This window comes from Arachis hypogaea, chromosome 17 (genome assembly GCF_003086295.3).
Source record: "Arachis hypogaea cultivar Tifrunner chromosome 17, arahy.Tifrunner.gnm2.J5K5, whole genome shotgun sequence".
In the NCBI taxonomy this organism is placed as follows: domain Eukaryota; kingdom Viridiplantae; phylum Streptophyta; class Magnoliopsida; order Fabales; family Fabaceae; genus Arachis; species Arachis hypogaea.
Window position 1 is genome coordinate 4,213,411 of NC_092052.1, and position 25,116 is coordinate 4,238,526.

A 25,116-nucleotide genomic window follows, 5' to 3' on the forward strand; every position below is an offset into this window, starting at 1 on the left:
AAAATCAGAGTGACTACATGCAGAATAATGTGCTAGATTATCAGACTTTACAGAAAAAAAGTTTAAACGCTCTTAATTAACTAATCTAACAATCCACATTAAGCATAATTAAATCTCAATATCTGAGCTTCTCTCTGAATATGTCCATCTTTGTTTTTGCAAATGTCCAAACTTAATTTAATTAATGATGGATTATTATTTAATTAGTTGTCAACCAAAGAGAAATATACATTACTATTTTTAATTAGCTCTTAACTCTTAAGAATCATCCAGATGTTGGACTCTATTCACCATTGACTGCGAATTTGTTTCATTCATCAGAAACAAAACATAAAACATAGAGGGGAACATTATCATGAATAAATATTCTGCACCAAAACATTATCTCCGATGATAATATCCTTCAATCGAATGAGAGAAGGAACATGGTAAACTATTTGAAAATGGTCATCATACCAAGGAGTCAACAAAATCCTAAACTCTTGATTTTCAGGATTATGGTAGGCAATGCAACCATGTAATTGAGATGTACAGTTGGAACTTGCAGAATACTAAAAAATAGGAGTCCAAGATTCTCCAACTCCATATCTTTCCATCCTCCACATTGTGACAAGCAGCTCATTAAAATATATCAAGCAATATGCTTTGTCATGGGACGAGTTAATGACATAAAGGCAAATAAACCTAAAAAGTGATAATTGAATAGAAATTAACATAAAAATAAGAACAATTAAAATATTATTAACAGAAGAAATTAAAATATACATCAGTGTGACAAATATGGTAAGCCAAAATTTGACTGAAGCTAGAAACCAAGCGTACGGATTTCACAGTTTCATCACACTAACATGAATTAAAAAAGAAAGTAGTTGGCTCGAGTTTGTTTGAGAAACATTGGTAAAAAAAATTGTCGAAAGAATAATATAGTACTTAGCAAAAGAGTTGAATCAAACACGTTGATGCCTACGTGGCCTTCTTCCACTTTCTGCTTGTTCCTTTGATAACAGTTTCAGAGCTTCTTTCCCTTTTGAAGATCTTGTTCCTTTTCCTCTCTTCAGTTGACCACTTTTCCTTCAAAGCCTTCCAAGTAATTTCAAAGGTCTCGCTGAATCTCCTTGCAACTCTATGAATCTGATCCCTTTGAGGGTACATGAATCCATAAGAAAACAAAAGCCTCATATCCTTTGCAAATTCATCAGGCCTTGAATACACGAATTTGTGCAGCTTTGACTCTATATCCTCAAACCCTATTGGCTTCAACAACACACTCTCACATTTGTTACCAAGAATCCATAACTTCTTGGGATCCAGAGTCTTATTGAAAGCCCAGCCATCTCTTCCAACCATGAAGCGCTTCAAGATCACCCAACACTGCATCTTTTGATAACGATCCATTCTCTGCTCATTCAGAACAACCTTCATCTCCTCTTCCTTCTTCGAACCGGTTCTTGGGATTCTTGAACATGCATTGTGATGTTCTTCCTCTTCCTTCTTTGTGTTCTTCGAGTCAAGCACCTTAGAACCGGTTCTTGGGATTCTTGAACATGCATTGTAGTGTTCTTGCACAGAAGATTTTGTGGAAATAGAAACTTCAGAAGTTGCCAACTTTCTTCTCTTTCTGCCTCCGCCAGAATCAGCACCATCATCGTCCTTCTTCTGTTTGCACTGTGCATCAGTTGACAAGGTTCTAGAACCTTCTGCATCGCTCTTTCCCACTACATTACACGAGTATTCAATAGTGCTGCAATGCTGATCTTTCTTCCTCTTCTCAGAAGCCATAAATTCTGGTCCAGGCTTTGCAGTATCAGCATCATGCTTTAGTTTGCACTCTTCGGATGACACTGTTCTTGAACGCGACAAACGAAGCTTAATTATGAGTCTCTTTCTTGGGGCAACCTCTGCCTCTACCATTGAAAAGCTTGGTTGTTGATGTTTCGAGTGAACAAAGATTTCAAGACTCGATCTTTGGTAGGATTAATTACGGAAAGAAGAAACAAACAAGTTCGTGGGGGTACAATCACTACTACAATGTGGTATAATATAGGACTAAAAGGGTTTGCTTTACTGGTTTACTTACAAAACAAGGCAAAATAATATAGGAGACATTATATATGTACATTCTTTTGGACTTGTGGTAGTTCTTTTTTAATATGGTTTGTTTGAGTGAAATCCTATTTTTTCAAGTTATCTTTTTTTGAAAGAGTTATCTTCTTTTAAAAAATTTTATAAAAAAATAAAAATAATTTTATGTTTGGATATATTATGTAAAACGATTTTTTTTGTTTATTAATTATATTTAGGTATAATAATATAAAAATATTTTTTTGTTTATTTATTATGTAAAAATTATCTTTCTTTTAAGGAAAAAGATCTTTAAAAAAAATATAAATTATAGCTTTTTAAGTTATACAAAAAGATCTTTTGGATTAACTTAAATGAAAAGAATTACTTTTGTGTACACCTTTCTTTCATATACAATAATAAATTAATAATAGAGGCATATTCAAATTAGTATAGAGTTGTTGCATCTGTTTTGTTTTCTCAAGCTCTCTTCTGCTGTTATTTGTTCTTCAAGCGATTGCATACGTCTATAGCTGTTTTCAGTTTCTTGGAAAGTTTGCCAATCGATGTATCTAAATATATATAATAATGTATTAAAAAAAAAAGTAGTATTTAACTACAAGTTCCATCTTGGCCGCATTTGAGGAGATTTATCTGGGTCTACTCTTTCCTCACTTTTTCTCCATTTAATTATAATAGAGTATATATGCATAAGAATCAAGAAAACCAAGAAACTGCAGAAAATGTTAGTAGTTGATCAGCAAGTTATCTAGTTAGTTATCAGTTATTCTGTTGTGACTAGTCTTGGAGTTAGCAAGCTGACTCACCTTTCATTTAGCATAGCTTATATATGTTGTACTTGAGACTGATAATAATTCTGATTCACAATACAAACATATTTTTCCATTTTCTGCACAACTCATCCCTAATGTTTATGTTTGCTATGATTTCAACCACTCTCACCTAAACAATTGCAAAATCAAATTCTGGTGCTAAGTGCTATCATAGTAACACCATCATCATGGTTCTGACTTTGTTACTCCCTCTCTCCATGCCACTCTTATTTTCCGCTTATTTTTGTCATAATTGAGTTAAGACTGTTAATCCTTCTTATGCAGTTGTTAAGTGAGTCACCCTATTCAGCCTTGATTTCATTTCATATCTGAAACATCACTTATTTGAATGTCATTGTTATTATTATTATTATGTATCTGAATTACTTCATTGTTTTCTATATCATTCTGTATTTGAATGGATTTATAGCCATGTATGCAACCCTTGCAAGCAGAGAATTCCAGAATCACTTTTATCTTGGAGTTCATTGAGAAAAGACTTAAAGAACAGTAGTTGCTGAGGGTGCAGGGCAAGAGAGTACAGGGCGATGATAGCAATTAGTCAAACATATGAATTGTCAGTTTTCATGCTTGCAGGACCACTTTGCAAAACATCAAGTACATTGGTGAGATCCCTTCCATTTAATGGCAGAAACTGCTACATCTAAAATAATGTGATTAACTGTAATTTATTTAGATGTAATTAAAAAATAATTGAATACTATTCTTAAAGGAAAGAAGAGAAGTTTTTCAATTTCAATTGTAGATAAAGAATGTGCACTATTCTTGTGTTACAAGTAATGAACAGAGGAATGTAAAGCTTAAACTAAAAGTCTTGGTTATCAGCTTTGTATAGTTGGTCTTAGTTGAATGGTCTAACAAAAACTACCAAATCAGGTTTTATTCTAACTAACTCTAATTGGTTATTGCACGTGAATATCTATTGTGTATTTGAATACTAAAAAGAAGGGCTAGAAGTAATAAATTTGTATTAACTAATGGGTCGATCACTCTGCATCATAGTATATAGTATATCTTGAAGCTGAGCCTTGTATAAATATGTTTCTTATTTTATAATCTCAGTGATACTTGCCTTAAGAGAGAGCATCCAAGAAAAAAAAAGTGATATACTTGTCTTCACTTTGCAAGCTAAGATCATTTCCCAATCTCAGCTATATATCTATCTCATGTTGAATAATGTTGCTCTTGAAATTTGGAACATAACACAACTTGTATGTTTTATAAGGTTGTGCATGTTTCCTATTCCACCCATGCTATTCAAACTCTTGTGATTCTTCCAGAACTTTTGATCTCTGACAAAATGTTCAACTGTTGTTGTATTGTGTTGTGTTGTGTAGGATATAGTAAGTCAAAGGCAACACTTTTCAAATTCACAAAGGCCTCAAGGTAAGTGTGTCTTATTATATTGCATTATCCTCCAAATTTTTCCTTTTGATCTCTCTGCTAACATAATTAATGTAGAATTATCTAATTCTATAAAAAATGGTATATAAGTTCTTTTAGAATTTGGATCCTCTAAATTTATGCTTTTTTTGGCCTGTTTCTTGACATAGTGATCTAACTATGCTTGGTCAAAATTTACAAACACAGATATTGATGTTCCGGGTGATTCGGCATCAAAACTGAGTGAGAATGTTAGAGTAGCTAGTCCTTATGGAGATCCTTCAAGTAACATGCTAAGAGATGATGATCCAAGTGGTGCAGTATTCCTGCGCACAAACTGGCAGTTGCAAGGGTACTTACAAGAGCAAGATGATATAATTGAAAAGTATGCATCTTGTAGGCCTTGAACTTCTCTTGATATATTTGAATATGGAATTGTAGAAGTGCCTTTCATCTATAGTAAATTTCATTTTTTATTCTTGTTGCAGGAATGGAGTTGCTGTCTCTTTGAATGGGTTGAATTGTTCTACGACAGCTACAGAAGTTGGCACCTGAACTACATCCAGTAAGCTTAGGAGGTTATTTTTTGTGTTATTTATGGGCTTCATTTTTTTTGTTATTGCTGATCTTGATTTTTACATCCATCTAGGTTCACTTTCTGAGCTACTTGAATAGTCTTTCTCATGATGATTATATTGCTGCTTTGGAGAATCTTTATTGCTACTTGGATTACAGGTATTTGAACTCTACTGATATTGAAATTGGACAATGAATTGTTAATTCCTCATTTGGTGACTAGTTATTTTAAAGCAAGTGATAGAGGTAAAAAGACATAATCATTGTGCCTGGTGTCCATGCTGGATGAGAGCTTTAGATCATTCTATCTAGGGTACAAACGAGGCCTTGTTGACTATGTTGCCAAGTGTCACTTTTCTCGGTTGTTGTAACTTATCTGTCAAACCATTATTTGTCTGAGTAATACTTCCTCAAAAGGTTGACTTTACCTTGTGTAAGAATTGTGTATCAATTTTCATGACAATTATTCAATTATAATATGTACACTTTACTTAAGAAATTGCTATGCGCCATCTCATCCCCAGCTATTTCCTAATAATAACTAAGCAAAGAATTTTAATTTGGCTGAATTAGACCTTAGCTTCTTATCCCAGGAAGGAGAAAAAGGTACTGGTTGCTGCTAGTGTTAGTCAGTGTTAAAAGAGAACACACTGTTTAAAGGGTTGCGTTTCACTTTTTATATTTGGCATATTATTTTTCCAGGCCGCTGCTGTGGCACACTCCCTCTTCTGCATCTGCTACAAGTACAATCTGCAAGTTGAGAATGCTTCAGTTCTTCTTTTACTTGCTGAAATTCACAAGGTAATGTGATCATATTATTTGACACACTTTTGGTTTGTGTATTCTCTGTAAGTTTTTAGAAAATAAAAATTGTATGGAGCAAATAAGCCAGTAGAATTGGGGAGAAAAGAAAAGTCAAGTAAGGAAATGCTTGGGTAGATCCATAGATGATGTCTGTGTTTGTATAGAGGCATTAAACAGCACCATGGTTTCATCTAAGGCAAAAATTTGTCATGAGTCGTGATTATTGATGCATATCTTTTATATTCTTCAATTTACTAGCTTATGATATTTTTTTATTGTGTATACTTTTTATGTGAGATATTGAAACAACCTAAATGATTGACTACATTGTGCCAGCATTCCTACTGTTGTCTGTTCTCTACTTTAAATCCGGAAACGCAGTTCTAGGCCTTCCATATGCATTAGCAAGCCTTTCATTCTGCCGATCTTCTAAAAGCCTCTGCTACTCTTACTCTAGCTGAGTTGTGGCTCTCTCTTGGATCAAGCCATGCGTTTTCACCATAGTAAGTTAAGTTCACGCGAAGTTGATAACTGCACATGAGTTTTCACCATATTCTATACCTTTGGTGTACACTTAGTATAGTCCTTCTTATATACACACTAATTTGACAAGTGGCTAACTAAAAGGGCAAACTATTCATATAGATGGCAAGTTGGAATTCTAATGAGGTAATGAAGATTAAAGCCATGTTGGAGGAGGGACAACCTCGCTTTAAGGACATATTCTGACTAAGAAACTAGAAACAAGAGTTTACCAAGTTCATGAACAAGTCAACTACTACACAGTTCAAGTTGATGGAACATGCGATGTTATTCTGTATTTTTTTTTTGCGATTCGAATCCAGAGAAATCATTTTCAATTCACAAGCTTAGGACACCTAGCTAGCAGCTTCCCCTTCATATTTTAATGTTCAATATTTCTGCATGTTTGAGAAGTTGAATGATTTCTGTAATCATCCTTGGAACAAAAAAGTTGCCACTTTGAAGCTTGATTACTGCAACACTCCATGGAAGATAGTAGCTTCAATTGCTGGAATTTTTCTTATTCTCACTATTATTCAGACAGGATTTTCTATCCTCCAAGTAGTACTAGCTTAATGCATGTGCTTTCTAGCTTGGATGATGATTATATACTAATGTGTCAATCACTCATGGTATTATCTTGAGGCCGAGCCTTGAATAAATATGTTTCTTATTACATAATATCAGTGATACTTGCCTTAGAACATTATACTTGTCTTTATTTTTTTCCCAATCTCAGCTATATATATCTATCTCATGTTGAATGATGCTCTTGACATTTGGAACTGTGGTTGCATAACACAACTTGTTTTTTTATAAGGTTGTGTGTCCTATTCCACCCATGCTATACAATCTGTTGTGATGCTTCCAAAACTTTTGATTGTAAAACAATGATTACTGACACAAGGTTCAACTTGTACTGAGGCAAAGGCCACACTCTCATATCGTTTCACTTTTCAAATACACAAAGGCTGAAAGGTGAGTGTGCCTTATTATATCGCATTATCCTCCAATATCTTTTTAAACTTTCTGCTAATATTAACTGATATAAAATCTATCTATGTAAATAGCATCTATGTAATCAAATAATCAATTTCATAATTTCTTCCAGTGTTGTAACAAATAAGTATATAAAATTCTAACTAAAAAGGAAAAGTATTAATCTATTCATATAGATGGCAACTCCGAATCCTAATGACGTTGTAATGAAGATTAAAACAATGTTGGAGAAGGGACAACCTCGCTTTACAAAGGAATGTTGCATCTACAAGGTTCCCCACAACATCTATGCATACACTCCAGAGATTGTTTCAATTGGTCCTTTTCACCATGGAGATGAAAAATTGCTAAAGATGGAGGACCATAAAAGACTATATTGCAAACAATTTATTGAAAGATCAGAGACAAACAAGTTAGAAAGTTTTGTGAATTGCGTGCAAGAGCTTGAGCCAAAGATTCGTGCTTGTTACTCAGATGATACCAAGCTTAGTAAGGAAGAACATGTTATGGTGATCTTGGTGGACTGCTGCTTCATATTAGAGTTTTTACTCAGGTACCATTTCATGCTTACGCGTGGCGATGATGCTATTCTTTTGCCAACACGGTTAAGGGTCTATATACGATATGATTTGTTGTTGCTTGAGAATCAAGTCCCATTCTTTGTTCTTGACAAGCTTTACAATCTAGTTTTTCCTTCTACCTTCATTGGTCGGAGCCACGATAGGCATCCTTTGTTGTTAAGTCTCGCTCTTTATCATGTAGTTCCTTGTAGAATAATCTTTCCTGGTGATTATAAGGGTGAGTTATCAGTATCCAATGTTGGTGGAATAGCTCATTTCACATATCTTTCTAGAAAGCTTCTATTATTGTCCTGCAACTTATCAATCTCTAGATGTTCAAGAGAAGCACAGATAGTGCAAATTTATAGTGCAACTGAGTTGAAGGAAGCAGGAGTAAAGTTTGAGGTAAAGAAAGCTAGTCAATGCTTACTAGACTTGCAACTTTCTGGTCATACTTTGAGAATCCCATTCTTTAGAGTGGAAGATATTACTGAGGTTATTGTGAGAAATTTGTTAGCTTTCGAGCAATGTCACTGTATCAATGAATCCTACCTTGCTGACTATATTGCTGTGTTAGATTTTCTTATTAACACAGACAAAGATGTAGATTTGCTTATTAAGAATGGAATAATTGAGAATTGGTTAGGTGATAGTAATGCAGTGGCCAAAATGTTCAATGGTCTTGGAGTGAACATTATGTATCCAGATTTTAATGTGCAGTATTCCCTTATTTTTCAAAGGTTGAATGCTTTTTGTGCACGCCCTTGGAACAAAAATGTTGCAACTTTAAGGCGCGATTATTGCAACACTCCATGGAAGACGGTAGCTTCTATTGCTGGAATTTTTCTGCTTGTTCTCACTGTTGTTCAGACAGTATTTTCTATTCTCCAAGAAGTACACTAGCACTAGATTAATGTTTTTCTTTGTAATGGGAAGAATTGAAGTGTTTATTATGAACATGTGGCCACTTTATTCTGTAATTATTGAAGACCACTTTATAAGGCAACTCCCTTCTCTGTAATTGTGTATCAAGTTTGAATGTGATATTTTTTTATTATTGCTTTCTGGTTTCAATACATTATTTAGACATCTTTATTCTGAAATTAGTATTCAAACATCATGTTCTATCTTAAAAAGAGCGAAGGCTTTTCAATTTCAACTGGAAGATAAAACATGAATTTAGACTAACATTGTTGGCTAATCAATAAAGATCATCATCATCCGACAAAGACACAAAATGCCATATAGTCATGGTTTTCCTCAGTGTACTAATCAAAAGCTAGAAATGATACAAACTAGCAAAAATGATTAAAAAGAAATACTAACCAACATGACATGAAGAGATACCAATAATTTTAAGAGAAGATAATTGTAAAATCCCTACAATACCCTTACTCCTCTTTTTCCCAAACCCTGAGAATGAAAGAAAGAAAAAGAGACAGAGAGGAGAACCAAGACGCCAGAGAGAGAAAGAGAGGGAGGCGCGCCGTGCCTTGTTGCCGTCGCTGAAGCATCCATCATCGCTGTGGTTGCCTGGGTCATCGTCGAAGGGAGCCGTTGCTAAGCTTGAGAGAGTGAATGAGGGAGCTTCTTAGAGAGAGAAGGGGGTTCACGGAAGAGGAAGAACCGCGACGAGGGAAGAAGGGAGGGCCGCCTCCCTCACGGACAAGCCATTGCCGTTGAGGCCGCCGCTGTCTCTGTTTGGGGCCGCCGTCATTGCTGAATGAAGGAGAGTTTGAGCTGGCCAGAGAAGGGAGGAAGAGAGGGTCGCGATGGAGGAGCCGTTCACCATCGTCGCGTCTGCTGTTTTGGTCTTGCTCAGCCCCACACCCCCTTCATTCTTGTCTCTGAATCAGTACCATTTTCCCCTATTCTGACTCCATTTGTGAAACTGTAATGCTTCCACCTTTACTCTGCTGCATTTTGTTCTTTTCTTACATGCTCTTGTTTTAATTGCAATGATATATGTCTCTGTTTTAGTACTATCGCTCAACTTTTGTTATGTTTCTGCTGGAAATTATCTCCAGTATTGGTATTGGTGCTGTCATGGAACGGTTGGAGCTGTTGATGTTACAATTACATCTGCGATGTAGCCGTGGAAGTTGCTGCCACTGTCTCGGTACAAATTCTATGCTCTTTCTTTCCATGGCATTCAAAAATGATCATACAATTTGCAGAGTTCCAGCTTGAACTATTAATGCAGTCCCTTTTTCTTTCTTGGGTGATTTCCTTGATTATATTTTTTTTGTGTCTTTATTTATTTGTGAATCATTCTTCCCTTCCTGGTACCGTTTGCGTCACCTGTTGATGCCATAGAATATGTATAGGGAAAGGTGGATTTATAACATGCATGGAATGATGTAAGTGTTTAAAAGTTAAACAAAAATCAACCGATATATATATATATATATATATATATATATATATATATATATATATATATATATATCAAGAACTGCTAACCCTAATTAAAGTAATAAACATAGTATAATTGGTAAATGACAAATAACAAAATCCTTCGTTAATGACATTCCATATTATATTCTGAAGATTATCGTGACATACATTAAATATGCAGGATATATTGAATTTTTTCTGAGATATTCTGACATTATTCTTCCCGATCGAGTCTACATTACTTTTATATCTAGTAGGTACAATATAATCAACTAGAAAAAGTTCCTCTAAAAGGAGAATGGAAGGGTGTATCTACCGTTGAATCATTTTGAGTTATGATTACAATACTTTTGTTGATCTAGAGGTACATAAACATAAACCCTTCTTGCCTTCATATTTGAAAAGCAAGCTGACTGTAGAGCTAAGGGCATATTTGTCTTGCATGTTCATGCAATTTATACTGGAAGTATTACACAATAAATTTGGAAAATGTATTTGAATTTGGCTTGATGAGGTTAAAAATCTTTAGTTATTATCTCAGTATTCAAATCCAAAGATGAGAAACTCCCTCTACATGTTTATCTAGGATGATCTTATTCAGCATTTGCTGATTTTAAATACATTAATGAAAAATGTTTGTCTAGTTCTCTCTTCATTGGCAAGTTGCTGTGTCTATTGGTCCTTTGATGTGCCATAATATTTCTGGCATCCGCTGGGGAACAATTAATTGTTTATATATTTTCCTTGCAGACAAGTCTTTCGGAGGGAGAAAATGACAGTAGTTTGACCAGGATTACCAAGGTCTATGTTTCAGGTTTGTGTTATATGCTCTGCCCGAATAACTACTATTGAAAGGATTAAGTAATTAACTAATCTTGTTTTGCTCGTGGGTCTTTCATATTGTTTATCGGTGTTAATAGGACTTTAAGTTGAGTGGAAACTATATACAAACTAATCTATAAGTATTTAAATTAATATAGGGTGTTTTGGTTTTAGTCCCTCAAAAAAATTTTCTTGGAGTTTGTTAGCAGGCTTTTCCAATATTTAGTCCTTACATATTTGATGCTACGAGTGTTAGTTCTAAACTTTGATCATTGTAAGTCTAAACTCTCCTATATTTAGTCGTTACATATATTGGAAGTTTCTTTTTTGGTCCTTGTAAATATTTGATAAACCTTCTTTTGGAATTAAGGATTTCTTGATGCTTTCAAGAATATAGTTTTTTTTTTTTTTTTTGAATTCATTTTATCTTACAGCATATCCAGATAGATCTGCAGTTAATGATTTAATTAGTCTTTGCTTAAATCACATTGAGAAATCTGGCTAGTTTATTTCTAAATTGAATTTGTGCCCTTGGTATACTAAAATTATAATATAACGGAGTACTAAATTCAATCTATGGTTGCTTGGATGTCGAGCCAGTGGCTGCAATTTTTGTTTGTTCTGTGTGACATACTCTTTTCAAAAATCAATTTAGAATTATTTCTTTTACTATGACTTAAATCATCTATCCATGTCAATAAGATTCAATAACTTTTTTACACTAATTATTGATTTCCTAACTCTTCTGTCCTGGAACTAGCAGTGTAGAGGTTTGCAATAAAGCACGACATGGGAAATTAAAGTGAAATGGAAGAAGCTGAGTGATGCTATGAGTGTTATTTGTGATAAAAATCTACCACTCAAGTTTAAAGAGAAAAAATTTATGGCACAGCTATACATGTGAGAAAAAGTTGGGTTAGTGGAAGTTCTAGTAAGTAGATTAGATTAGGCTGAGGGTAGCTTAATAGTCAAAGATAGGGGGAGACCAAGCACACCTACATGAAAAAGCATTTAGATGAATTTAGATTTTTACAGTAAGACATGTTCCATAAGAAGACACTAGCTTAGTCCATGCAATCGACCTTACACACTGAGATAAGGTTTGGTGGTGGCTGTGTTGATAGGGTTGTCAACAATTGTTTACTTGCACTGGAGGTCTTAAAAATAAACTGAAACTCAGATACTAATTGATGATATCTTTGTGCATTTTGTCATTGTCTTTCCTGTTATTAAGGTGTGTTCTGTCGTACCTCTTACAGGTTGGAATCCAAGGGATGCAGATCATGAAGCCGCAGAGACCGAAAGAGATTCATTTGTCAAAATCAATTGCAAATGGTGCTAAAAAAGTTAACGGTACTGCTATGGGAATTTGTCTTCAGCTGGGTTTGGTATCAAGGGAGGATAACGTTGAAGTTGAAATGGCTAATTGGGAAGTGGAAAATCTAACATTCACTGTTAAGCAACCGGTAATGGAAATTCCATATTTAATCATGATGTCATTGTCTCTCTCTTTATGATCATTGTGTGTGATTAAGATTTTACTATGCAGATAGAGGTGGTTTTAACCAGTGATGAGGCTCAACACCTTCTTTTTCTGTGCAAATCTGAAGTTGATTTCATGGGCATGCAGGAAGTGAAGGCATTGACAAGATTTTCTCTCCTAAGCACAGCAGAGATGATAGTGTCCACAATAGGGGATTTTGTCCATCACCGAAGCTGGTAAACAAAAGCTTGAACAAATCGACGATGGAACCGACTTTAACTTTGTTGGAGGAAGCAGTTGCAGATTCGCCAGGAAAAGATCAATGCCTTAATCAGTGATTTTGGTATTTCAGAGTCCTCTGGGCAGCAACTTACCATTGCTAAAAAACTCAGTCAAAAGATTGAATCAATGGAGGGTTTTATTGAAGCAACTATGGAATAAAACTTAGTCCCATTCATATTTGTATGTAATTAGAATTTAAGATTGTCCTTTTTCTTTATTGATATATTTTACATAGGTCCCAATTCTTTTTGTATATAGCAAAGATCATATTGCCGAGTGTTGTATAAAATAGTTAGAAATTACGATTCTTCATTATTGTAAGAAAAATTTTGTTCGGTTGAGCCTGTACTGCTGCGAAATAACAATTTTGGTAGCTTACCTTTATCTCATGAAATTTTCTTTTGGGTGTTTTAATTTGTTCATGTGTAATACTGTATTCAGGAAATGTTTAATTAATATTTATCAAGTTAAAATTGCTTTAGATAATGGATAGCATATTCATTGTGTTCAGTTATATTGTGTGAATATGTGCCCTACAATAATACAGACCACTCTAGTTTTTGGTAAGTACGTGCCAATTTTGAATTTTGTGTCACCGTAAAGAATAAAGAATATGCTGTAATACTGCACTCCTATATTGAGTCTCAGTAAGATGATGAAGCCAATAATAAGATTAACATGTTTGCTAAAACTTCAAAGGCAAATAATAATCAAAGGTAAATAATAATGAAAGTCTGTTAAAAGCTGTTTCTAAACTCAAATATAAACTTGGTCACTGGAGAACAGATTCAAAGACAGAACCATGAAACAACCATTGAAGTGTTAATAACAACTTTGTCATATCCAAAAAACAACCAATTCAAGTGTTGTAAAACAATTGTTATATCCAAAAAATAACCCGTTGATACTACTTTGTAATTCACAGACAAAATGTTGTTACATGAATAATCTAATGTATGATCATTTCTTTCAACTTAAGAGTATTAAGCTTTTGCAATTTCTAACCCAAAAAATACATTAACATACTCCCTAAACCCATCCTCATCAGCCAAAAAATAAGTTTATCTAATCTTGTGAAAGGTGTGGCAGGTGAGCAAGCTGTCAGACCCGGCCTGATGGCACTTCCCAGCAACTCGATCCACGTGAAGTGTGTCAGCCACCTTCTCCAAACCGCCATAGAGGCCATTGCAGAACCTCATCACATGCTTCACATCATAAGCATTTCCCCCAAACAGCTCTTTTACAAGCACCAAGAACTCCTCCAAGCTTTTCGGAAGAACACCCCAAGTCAGAATCTTCACCAAATATCCAATATCATAAGCACCATGGAATGTGACCCATGTCAGTGCTTTGTTTAACAGCAGCCCAGATGCTGCTGCCAACTTCGCAAAATGCACCGAAGAAACTCCAGCCACTGCATTGCGTGCAAAGTCGATGCCCTGGCTGCGTAGGAGTGCCGCAGAGTACTTTGCGTGGATGTCACGCATGAGATTGAAGTCTCGGAAATTGAATTGCCAGATGTAGTGAGTTCTGTTGTTGGTTCCTAGGTCAGGGAGGTTGTCGTGTTCATCGGAGAGAGTGAGTCCAAGCTGGATGATTTTGAGGGCGTCAACATTGGCCTTCATGACTTGGTAAGTTTCCTCTGGAACAATTCTTGTTGCGGGGCAGGATGACTAAGCCGGGGAATTCAGTGTCAATGGAGACAAATCGATATTTGTCAATCAAGCTGCTTATGATTTGGAACTCGGAATCAGCGTTGGCAGCCCACACTTGCCTGATCACAACCGAACTATTTGGACTAGGCTCTACAAGCGGCACTCCACAAATCTTGGCTGAGCAGCACAATAAAAAGGCGGAAAACCAACAACCATGGGCAGTGGCATCAGAAAGTGGTTATTGAAGTCGTTCTCGTTCATCATCGACCCTCGTCGCTGTTGTATATATGGTCGTCATGCTCTTCCTGGAAAGCAAGCAACTCTGTTAAATAATTATTAGAAACTGAAGAAAAAGATAGAACAAAGGAATGTAAATTGTGTGCTGTGTATGGGTGACTGGAAACGGTGCAGTACTTTTTCTTTGGGCGGGTTCGTCTAAGGAATGCTTTGAGGCTTGGGTAGATAGGGGTATGAGTAAGAAAAGGAGTTTCTTGCGGTGACGTGGTTTGTGTGAAAGGGTAGGAATGAGAGATTTTCAACAATGTTATGTTTGATGAAGAAAGAATGAAACCTGATAGAGCACCCGGAGAGGGAGCAAAGAACCTTTCATGCAGGTGTGGACGTTGTTGTTTAGGTGCTGCCTTCTACTAGTTATTATTGAAAACTAAAATTTGATAATCAATTCAAAGACAACCAAATGTGAAGATAGATTAAAGGGTGCGTTTTGGTCTTTAGTCTTTAGTCTTTAGTGTTTACCTACGTCCTGTGTCAAAGATATGTATGATTTATAGGGGAATATATATATTTTTACTTTGAAAAAAATATATATAAAATAAATCTGCAACACATCACTTAAATACTAGTGATTGACACATTAGTAAATACTGCTAGCTTTTCCATTTATGAACATGTTTAAACTAATATCTATGAATATAATTATTCTTTATTATTCTACTAAGTTTTCCTTCAATGAACTCCAAGATAAAAGTGATTCTGGAATTCTCTGCTTGCAAGGGTTGCATACATGGCTATAAATCCATTCAAATACAGAATGAAATCAAGGCTGAATAGGGTGACTCACTTAACAACTGCATAAGAAGGATTAACAGTCTTAACTCAATTATGACAAAAATAAGCAGAAAATAAGAGTGGCATGGAGAGAGGGAGTAACAAAGTCAGAACCATGATGATGGTGTTACTATGATAGCACTTAGCACCAGAATTTGATTTTGCAATTGTTTAGGTGAGAGTGGTTGAAATCATAGCAAACATAAACATTAGGGATGAGTTGTGCAGAAAATGGAAAAATATGTTTGTATTGTGAATCAGAATTATTATCAGTCTCAAGTACAACATATATAAGCTATGCTAAATGAAAGGTGAGTCAGCTTGCTAACTCCAAGACTAGTCACAACAGAATAACTGATAACTAACTAGATAACTTGCTGATCAACTACTAACATTTTCTGCAGTTTCTTGGTTTTCTTGATTCTTATGCATATATACTCTATTATAATTAAATGGAGAAAAAGTGAGGAAAGAGTATACCAGATAAATCTCCTCAAATGCGGCCAAGATGGAACTTGTAGTTAAATACTACTTTTTTTTTTAATACATTATTATATATATTTAGATACATCGATTGGCAAACTTTCCAAGAAACTGAAAACAGCTATAGACGTATGCAATCGCTTGAAGAACAAATAACAGCAGAAGAGAGCTTGAGAAAACAAAACAGATGCAACAACTCTATACTAATTTGAATATGCCTCTATTATTAATTTATTATTGTATATGAAAGAAAGGTGTACACAAAAGTAATTCTTTTCATTTAAGTTAATCCAAAAGATCTTTTTGTATAACTTAAAAAGCTATAATTTATATTTTTTTTAAAGATCTTTTTCCTTAAAAGAAAGATAATTTTTACATAATAAATAAACAAAAAAATATTTTTATATTATTATACCTAAATATAATTAATAAACAAAAAAAATCGTTTTACATAATATATCCAAACATAAAATTATTTTTATTTTTTTATAAAATTTTTTAAAAGAAGATAACTCTTTCAAAAAAAGATAACTTGAAAAAATAGGATTTCACTCAAACAAACCATATTAAAAAAGAACTACCACAAGTCCAAAAGAATGTACATATATAATGTCTCCTATATTATTTTGCCTTGTTTTGTAAGTAAACCAGTAAAGCAAACCCTTTTAGTCCTATATTATACCACATTGTAGTAGTGATTGTACCCCCACGTTCGTTTCTTCTTACCAAGCTTTTCAATGGCAGAGGCAGAGGTTGCCCCAAGAAAGAGACTCATCATTAAGCTTCGTTTGCCTCGTTCAAGAACAGTGTCATCTGAAGAGTGCAAACTAAAGGATGATACTGATACTGAAAAGCATGGACCAGAATTTATGGCTTCTGATTCATGCGGTGAGAAGAGGAAGAAAGATCAGCATTGCAGCACTACTGAATTCTCGTGTAATGTAGTGGGAAAGAGCCATGCAGAAGGTTCTAGAACTTTGTCAACTGATGCACAGTGCAAACAGAAGAAGGACGATGATGGTGCTGATTCTCGTGGAGGCAGAAAGAGAAGAAAGTTGGCAACTTCTGAAGTTTCTGTTTTCACAAAATCTTCTGTGCAAGAACACCACAATGCATGTTTAAGAATTCCAAGAACCGGTTCTAAGGTGCTTAACTCGAAGAACACAAAGAAGGAAGAGGAAGAACATCACAATGCATGTTCAAGAATCCCAAGAACCGGTTCGAAGAAGGAAGAGGAGATGAAGGTTGTTCTGAATGAGCAGAGAATGGATCGTTATCAAAAGATGCAGTGTTGGGTGATCTTGAAGCGCTTCATGGTTGGAAGAGATGGCTGGGCTTTCAATAAGACTCTGGATCCCAAGAAGTTAGGGATTCTTGGTAACAAATGTGAGAGTGTGTTGTTGAAGCCAATAGGGTTTGAGGATATAGAGTCAAAGCTGAACAAATTCGTGTATTCAAGGCCTGATGAATTTGCAAAGGATATGAGGCTTTTGTTTTCTTATGGATTCATGTACCCTCAAAGGGATCAGATTCATAGAGTTGCAAGGAGATTCAGTGAGAGCTTTGAAATTACTTGGAAGTCTTTGACGGAAAAGTGGTCAACTGAAGAGAGGAGAAGAAACACGATCTTCAAAGGGGAAGAACGAATAATAACGTGCACCAAAAGTTTTAGTACAAAGCTCTGAAACTGTTATCAAAGGAAGAAGCAAAAAGTGGAAGAAGGCCACGTAGGGATCAACGTGTTGGATTCAACTCTTTTGCTAAGTACTATATTATTCCTTCGACAATTTTCTTTACCAATGTTTCTCAAACAAACTCGAGCCAACTACTTTCTTTTTTAATTCATCTTAGTGTGATGAAACTGTGAAATCTGTACGCTTGGTTTCTAGCTTTAGTCAAATTTTGGCTTACTCATATTTGTCACAACGATAATTTCTTCTGTTAATAATATTCTAATTGTTCTTATTTTTATGTTAATTTCTATTCAATTATCACTTTTTAAGTTTATTTGCCTTTACGTCATTAACTCGTCCCATAACAAAGCATATTGTTCTCCTTAGTGTTCTCCTAATTTTCTGCAAGTGCTTAAAAATTGTCTCGAATTTATTAGAATTTAAAATTGTTATTTGGCCAAACAAAACTATTAAGAGAGTGAGTCCAAGCTGGATGATTTTGAGTTCGTCAACATTGGCCTTCATGACTTGGTAAGTTCCTCTGGAACAAGACTCCGGTAGTTCTTGTTGCGGGGCAGGATGACTAAGCCGGGGAATTCAGTGTCCATGGAGACAAATCGATATTTGTCAATCAGGCTGCTTATGATTTGGAACTCGGAATCAGCGTTGGCAGCCCACACTTGCCTGATCATAACCGAACTATTGGGACTAGGCTCTAGAAGCGGCAGTAGCTCCATAAATCTTGGCTGAGAAGCACAATAAAAAGGCGGAAAACCAACGACCATGGGCAGTGGCATCAGAAAAACTCTCGGTGGTTGTTGAAGTCGTTCTCGTTCATCATCGACCCTCGCCATTCTTGTATATATGGTAGTCATGCTCTCCCTGGAAAGCAACTCTGTTAAATTATTAGAAACTGAAGAAAAAGATAGAACAAAGGAATGTAAATTGTGTGCTGTGTATAGGTGACTGGAAACGGTGCAGTACTTTTTCTTTGGGTGGGTTCGTCTAAGGAATGCTTTGAGGCTTGGGCAGATTGGGGTACGAGTAAGAAAAGGAGTTTCTTGCGGTGATGTGGTTTGTGTGGAAGGGTAGGAATGAGATAATTTTCAACAATGTTATGTTTGATGAAGAAAGAATGAAACTTTGACCTACCATCTAAATTGTGAAATAAGAAAGAAGATTAATTTTTTAATATATACTAATTAATAAATATAATTTAAAATAAGGGTCTATTTTATTTCACTAAATGAGATCCAGGAACTCAAAAGACAAAAATATTTTACTAGTTGTGTGATGATTGTAATTGTTAAACTTTACAATGGATGTACACAATTGAAAATGGAAATGAAGATAGAAAACTATTGTTTAACAGAGTTGGGAGATTTGAATTGATTCACTTCATGCCTCAGCTGGACTCCACATTTTTTTATCTTTCTCCATCCTTTCAACTTTAACGTTGTTGCTATTGATTGTTGAGAGATCCTTATGCAGCATAAAAATAAAGATATATGAAGAGATACTAGTTTAGGATATGGATTGATAGTTTGTTGCAAATAGAAATCATTTTACTGACCGTGGACTTCCATCAGATTTCAGATGGAATGACTATACAAATTCAAACAGTTAATTTATTACTTGAAACTCATGGGGGTGCCCGTCCCCAAGGGGGAGCAGCATGGTAAGTTCTTCTTACCAGTATTCTGAATTGGTTATCTACTTTAGTTTATTTATGCTCTAAAAGGAGAATGTAAGGGTGTATCCACTGTTGAATCATTTTGTGAGTTATGATTACAATACTTTACAATAGGTATAGAGGTACATAAACATAAACCCCTTGCCTTCATATTTGAAAAGCAAGCTGACTCTAGAAGAATGTCTTCTTTACAATAGGTATAGTGATGTTCATGAGGCCCTTGACAACAAATTAGGAGGTAACCATGGTTAATACCTTAGGGCATATTTGTCTTGCATGTTCATGCAATTTATAATAGAAGTATTATTTAGTAAATTTGGAAATGTATTTGAATTTGGCTTGACGAGGTTAAAAATCTTTAGTAATTATCTCGGTATTCAAATCACAGAGATGAGAAACTCCCTCTACATGTTTATCTTGGATGATCTTATTCAGCATTTGCTGATTAGAAATACATTAATGGAAAAATGTTTATCTAGTTCTCTTTGCATTGGCAAGTTGCCATGTCTATTGGTCCTTTGATGTGCCATAGTTTTTCTGGCATCCCTTGGGGAACAATTAATTGTTTATATATTTTCCTTGCAGGCAAGTCTTTTGGAGGGAGAAAATGACAGTAGTTTGACCAGGATTACCATTGCAGGTCTATTTTTAAGGTTTGTGTTATATGCTCTGCCCGAATAACTACTATTGAAAGGATTAAGTAATTAACTAATCTTCTTTTGCTCATGGGTCTTTCGTATTGTTTATTGGTGTTAATAGGACTTTAAGTTGAGTGGAGACCATATACAAACTAATCTAAAAGGATTTAATATAGGGTGTTTTGGTTTTAGTCCCTCAAAAAAATTACTATAGGACCATAAAAGATTATATTGCAAACAATTTATTGAAAGATCCGAGACCAACAACTTAGAAAATTGCAAATTTATAGTGCAACTGAGTTGAAGGAAGCAGGAGTAAAGTTTGAGGTAAAGAAAGCTAGTCAATGCTTACTAGACTTGCAACTTTCTGGTCATACTTTGAGAATCCCATTCTTTAGAGTGGAAGATATTACTGAGGTTATTGTGAGAAATTTGTTAGCTTTCGAGCAATGTCACTGTATCAATGAATCCTACCTTGCTGACTATATTGCTGTGTTAGATTTTCTTATTAACACAGACAAAGATGTAGATTTGCTTATTAAGAATGGAATAATTGAGAATTGGTTAGGTGATAGTAATGCAGTGGCCAAAATGTTCAATGATCTTGGAGTCAACATTATGTATCCAGATTTTAATGTGCAATATTCCCTTATTTTTCAAAGGTTGAATGCTTTTTGTGCACGTCCTTGGAACAAAAAAGTTGCAACTTTAAGGCGCGATTATTGCAACACTCCATGGAAGATGGTAGCTTCTATTGCTGGAATTTTTCTGCTTGTTCTCACTGTTGTTCAGACAGTATTTTCTATTCTCCAAGGAGTACACTAGTACTAGATTAATGTTTATATTGTGTAGCTTGGATTGGATGATTATATATATGCTCAATTCTCAATATGGTGTAGTAGTTTTGATATGTTTGTATTTTGGAAGAATTGAAGTGTTTATCATAAACATGTGGCCACTTTATTATGTAATTATTGAAGACCACTGCATATGGCATATCCCTTCTCTGTAATTGTGTATCAAGTTTGAATGTGTTGCTTTGTAGTTTCTATGCATTATTTTCACATGTTTATTCTGAAATTAGTATTCAAACATTATATTCTATCTTAAAAAGAGCGAGAGCTTTTTAATTTCAATTGTAAGAAAAAGATTAATCATCCAACAAAGACAAAATGCCATATAGTCATGATTTTCCTCAATGTACCGATTAAAAGCTAGAAATGATACAAAATAGCAAAAGTTTTTAAAAAGAAATACTAACCAGCATGACATGAAACAGAGTAAAAGATTAGCATATCTGGAAGAGATACCAATAATTTTAAGAGAAGACAATTATACAGGACTCAACCATTCAACATGAAACATCGTGATCTTTACCTGCTCCGGAAACATTTGAAGCTTTGGAACAATAATGCTCCGAAATCAATTGGTAAGGTGATGTGCAGCAGTGGCTAAATTGTTCAATGGTCTTGAGAAGAACATTATCCATGAAACTTTTAATGCTGAGTATCTTTGTATCTGTATAAGACTTGAATGCTTTCTGTAAACTTTTGGCACAGAAAAGTAGCCACACTCTTGTAATGCCAAAAAGAAAAGCTAGCAGTAGTAAATTTGTAATTACTAATGTGTCAATGACTAGTCATACTGTAGTATCCTTTAAGTCTAAGCCTTGTATAGATATGTTTCTTACTTCATAATCTCAGTGATACTTGCCTTTGAACATCCAAGAAAAATTAAAGGGATCATATACTTGTCTTTGTTTTGCAGCTAAGATGAGCTTCTTTTCCCAATCTCAGCTATATATCTATCTCATGTTTTCTATAAGCTAAGAAAAAAATTTAACTGAACTATAAAATCAATCTCTGGCAGAACAATGATTCTAAACTAATTTTCTATATATCAGTGACAATATCAAGAAGAACTAGTAAAAGTGAATAACAAGAAGTACAAATCAACATGCCATAACTTGCATAATAAGTAATACACTAGCTATATTCATTAAGATCTCAAGAATTTTATTATCTAAATAGAAAAATTTTCCTCCAAGGACTGACTTTGGAAACAACCCCAGCCTCTGAACCATAACCAATTGCAAAACCATCCAACTTAGACTCTGTGAGGACAATCTCAGTTCTAATGACTGCAGCTTTATCCTCCACAATCTTGAGTTTCTCTCTTAGCTTAGAAGCTTCTTCGTTCCAATACTTCTCTTCCTCACGCAATGCTTCGATCCTTGCAAGATCGGCCGAAGATAGGACTCGTTCCATAGCAGGACTCAACCATTCCAAATCGAACTTCATGAGCTTTGCCTGCTCCCAATACATCTGCAGTTCTTGTTTATGGTTTATCCAATCTCTAATCCTAACATTATGCAACAGAAACAACAACCTTCCTAAGCTATCAAAAGCACTCTGCCTTAACATTTCAGAGTGTTTTCTCTGGCTTTCTATCAGATTTGGATTATTGGTGCATGCTTCTTTGAGCAGTGGCAGAAATGATTTGTCAACCTGACACAATCCATAAAAATCCACCATCTTCCCTGATGGCCTAGGAATTGTAGAGGAGTAGGACTGTGCGACTTGGAGCTCCGAACTTGTTGAAGAAGAAGATTCTGGATACTCAGTTGCACCAAACAACCGACAAAGAAGTTGATGTAATGCCTCTTGCCATTGAAAATGTTCCTCATTATAAAGCGCATTCATATACTCACTGATATTGTCCCTGTTGGTAGGTTTCTCTTTAAAGATTATCTTCCTAGCAGCATAACGGACCAAATCATGCATTAGCACATGGTCTTTACTTGTAATTGAAGGCATCAACAAGCTAGAGTCCTTGAGGCTAGTGATGGTTGCAATCACATCAGTTTTGCTGCACAACCTTAGTCTAATTACATGTTGGAACAGATCTTCAATGAGAATTTCATAATCTTCTGGATACATACCACATATTAAGAATATGATTTTAGCTTCTTTGCTTGCAAGTATAATATTATAGATCACCACTATTATCTGGATTATAAAATTAGTACTATCATCTTCCCAATTCAAACCCTTCCCTCTTGAACTCATTAAATCTTTCAAGACTTGTTTCCATAGGTAAACAGTTCTTGCTCTTAGAGCTGACCCCAATATTGAAATGGTAAGTGGTAATCCTTCACAGTGTGCTGAAACTTCCTTTGCTATAGCAAGTAAGTCCGGCTCGAACCGATCATCATGGATGCCTGCGCACCTCTTGAACAAATCCCAATTTTCTTCTAAAGTTAAAAGAAATAGATGAAAGCTGCGTTGACATCCCATCAAATATGCAACTTGTTGACTTCTCGTAGTTAAGAGGACTTTACAGTGATTGTTTAAAATCCCAATCTTTTGCAGATCAAGCTTATCCCATAAGTCATCCAAAATTATGAGTACATGTTCTTCATTTCTTAATCTAAGTGATAGTTGTCTCTGTCTTTCAGCTAGATCGGATTCCTCTCCCAATCGAAGTCCTAACCCGGCAGCTATGTCACCTTGAATCCTCTTGACATTTTCAGCTGTTGTCACATGAACAGGTAGAACAAGGTCAAACATGTTCATCTCCTTTACTCTTTTACCTACATGCCTTGCTAAGGTTGTCTTTCCTACTCCACCCATGCCGTACACTGCCACACTGGAGATGCTATCATCTTGTAAGGCTTCGAAGATTCCATTGAAAGTGCTTTCTCTTGATTCAAAGTCAAACTGCATAAAACAACCCGCCTTCAATTCTATCAACTTGAACTGTGTTCTTTACCTGTTCTTGTACTTGCTCAACTTTTGTCTCCAGTTTCCTCCTAAGATGTTCTGGTTTCATCGTCAGAACATGTCCCTGATGACCCATTAGAAAGCTCACAAGCACAGATATGGCAGCAAGTGCAAGGTGATGATGTATTACTCCAAATTTTCTCCCTTTCTGTAGGTTTAAACAATTGTTTCTTATCATATATAACAACAAATCATTTGATTCAGATAGCTGACTACACCTAGATATATATATGCTACTGGTCTTAAGAAAAAGTTTTGCAAGGTATATATGAATTCATGAAACCATACCTCAATTTGCTTTCCCGAGTTACTCAGAAGTCTTCAAGGACTCTTCTGTTGATCTCTTCTTGTGGTTGATCACCAGAAACAGAATATGGCAATACTGATTGATTGATAAAGAACAAAGTTACAAGAGATTCATCTCAAGTACTTCAAAAATGAAATCACCACTATGATAGGTGAAAGTGAAACGCGTCTATCATAATCTGGTTATTAAAGAGTAAAGACCCTGCCAAAGTCATTTTTAGACTAAGAACTAGTTTAATGACCCGTGCATCACGGGAAACTTTAATAATAGATCTTTTATTTTTTTTTAACTAATTAGTTCTCGTTGACTATTTTTTAGTTAGTTTTCTAATGGAACTAAAGCTAATTATATGCGTTCTAGACGAAAAATTAGGCTTACTTTTTGTAGTAGTCGAACATAAATTTGTAGAATCAGGACATGAGGCTTTGGTAGATCTTTTTGTTTCAGGTTAACATCTCTACAAAGGTGAGAATGTATCTGCAAAAAATTTTAACACTCAAATTAGTATAGTCTAAGAGATATAATAATAATTAGAAATAGATAATATATTTTAGATGTTTATTGTTAAGCCTTTTATGTATAGTGTTTAGAAAGAATATCTAAAAAGATTCGGATAGAGATCTGTGCGAAATAAATAATAATTTTACTACAATTGGTTCTTTTTTTGAATGTTCCTCATTGCCACTGACTGTGGACTTCTATCAGATTTCAGATGGAATGTCTATACAAATTCAAACAGTTAATTTATTACTTGAAACTCATGGGGGTGCCCGTCCCCAAGGGGGAGCAGCATGGTAAGTTCTTCTTACCAGTATTCTGAATTGGTTATCTACTTTAGTTTATTTATGCTCTAAAAGGAGAATGTAAGGGTGTATCCACTGTTGAATCATTTTGTGAGTTATGATTACAATACTTTACAATAGGTATAGAAGTAACATAAACATAAACCCTTGCCTTCATATTTGAAAAGCAAACTGACTCTAGAAGAATGTCTTCTTTACAATAGGTATAGTGATGTTCATGAGGCCTTTGACAACAAGATAGGAGGTAACCATGGTTAATACCTTAGGGCAT

General features: G+C 35.0%; 5 protein-coding genes across 12 annotated transcripts; 3 read left to right on the forward strand and 2 right to left on the reverse strand.

The window, feature by feature from the left end:
* Positions 1-894: 894 nt before the first annotated feature.
* On the forward strand, positions 895-8,791 carry LOC112767081 (UPF0481 protein At3g47200). 4 transcript variants are annotated; one of them, XM_025812958.2, is made up of 10 exons: positions 895-2,033; positions 3,325-3,520; positions 4,253-4,301; positions 4,506-4,683; positions 4,787-4,863; positions 4,948-5,033; positions 5,577-5,675; positions 6,015-6,181; positions 6,324-7,178; positions 7,376-8,791. In XM_025812958.2, exon 10 carries the CDS (start codon positions 7,376-7,378, stop codon positions 8,660-8,662), a length of 1,287 nt encoding a protein of 428 aa, XP_025668743.1. In that variant the 5' UTR covers positions 895-2,033; positions 3,325-3,520; positions 4,253-4,301; positions 4,506-4,683; positions 4,787-4,863; positions 4,948-5,033; positions 5,577-5,675; positions 6,015-6,181; positions 6,324-7,178; the 3' UTR covers positions 8,663-8,791. The 4 variants fall into 2 exon arrangements, with proteins under 4 accessions (XP_025668743.1, XP_072078292.1, XP_072078291.1 ...); XM_072222190.1 differs by lacking the exons at positions 895-2,033; positions 3,325-3,520 and adding an exon at positions 4,044-4,140.
* Positions 8,792-9,096: 305 nt separating this feature from the next.
* On the forward strand, positions 9,097-13,157 carry LOC112766415 (uncharacterized). Of its 5 annotated transcripts, none has more exons than XM_025812306.3 (5): positions 9,097-9,652; positions 9,787-9,878; positions 10,907-10,970; positions 12,238-12,444; positions 12,528-13,157. In XM_025812306.3, exons 3-5 carry the CDS (start codon positions 10,962-10,964, stop codon positions 12,699-12,701), a joined length of 390 nt encoding a protein of 129 aa, XP_025668091.1. In that variant the 5' UTR covers positions 9,097-9,652; positions 9,787-9,878; positions 10,907-10,961; the 3' UTR covers positions 12,702-13,157. The 5 variants fall into 5 exon arrangements, with proteins under 5 accessions (XP_025668091.1, XP_025668095.1, XP_025668092.1 ...); XM_025812310.3 differs by having other exon boundaries at positions 9,121-9,652; positions 12,609-13,157; XM_025812307.3 differs by having other exon boundaries at positions 9,175-9,652; positions 9,740-9,878.
* Positions 13,158-13,692: 535 nt separating this feature from the next.
* LOC112765584 (probable CCR4-associated factor 1 homolog 11) lies at positions 13,693-14,770 on the reverse strand. Its single transcript, XM_029294672.2, has one exon. The coding sequence runs from the start codon at positions 14,366-14,368 to the stop codon at positions 13,805-13,807; it is 564 nt and encodes a 187-aa protein (XP_029150505.2). The 5' UTR covers positions 14,369-14,770; the 3' UTR covers positions 13,693-13,804.
* Positions 14,771-19,266: 4,496 nt separating this feature from the next.
* On the forward strand, positions 19,267-20,778 carry LOC112762628 (UPF0481 protein At3g47200-like). The gene is made up of 4 exons (XM_025808497.1): positions 19,267-19,300; positions 19,430-19,437; positions 19,901-19,968; positions 20,244-20,778. Exons 1-4 carry the CDS (start codon positions 19,267-19,269, stop codon positions 20,776-20,778), a joined length of 645 nt encoding a protein of 214 aa, XP_025664282.1.
* Positions 20,779-21,827: 1,049 nt separating this feature from the next.
* On the reverse strand, positions 21,828-24,229 carry LOC140180844 (disease resistance protein RPS5-like). Its single transcript, XM_072222195.1, has 2 exons — positions 24,024-24,229; positions 21,828-23,883 (listed from the first exon to the last, which is right to left on the reverse strand). Exon 2 carries the CDS (start codon positions 23,676-23,678, stop codon positions 21,972-21,974), a length of 1,707 nt encoding a protein of 568 aa, XP_072078296.1. The 5' UTR covers positions 23,679-23,883; positions 24,024-24,229; the 3' UTR covers positions 21,828-21,971.
* Between the last annotated feature and the right edge of the window lie 887 nt (positions 24,230-25,116).

What these genes read in the sequence shown, in the direction of transcription:
- LOC112767081 (XM_025812958.2), top strand. Translation starts at nt 7,376, where the DNA reads ATGGCAACTCCGAATCCTAATGACGTTGTAATGAAGATTAAAACAATG.
- LOC112766415 (XM_025812306.3), top strand. An exon ending in CATTCACTGTTAAGCAACCG is followed by an intron (nt 12,445 to 12,527) that starts GTAATGGAAATT and finishes TTTACTATGCAG; the next exon opens with ATAGAGGTGGTTTTAACCAG.
- LOC112765584 (XM_029294672.2), bottom strand. Translation starts at nt 14,368, where the DNA reads ATGAAGGCCAATGTTGACGCCCTCAAAATCATCCAGCTTGGACTCACT.
- LOC112762628 (XM_025808497.1), top strand. Translation starts at nt 19,267, where the DNA reads ATGGGGGTGCCCGTCCCCAAGGGGGAGCAGCATG. An exon ending in ATTGCAGGTCTATTTTTAAG is followed by an intron (nt 19,969 to 20,243) that starts GTTTGTGTTATA and finishes GCAAATTTATAG; the next exon opens with TGCAACTGAGTTGAAGGAAG.
- LOC140180844 (XM_072222195.1), bottom strand. Translation starts at nt 23,678, where the DNA reads ATGCAGTTTGACTTTGAATCAAGAGAAAGCACTTTCAATGGAATCTTC.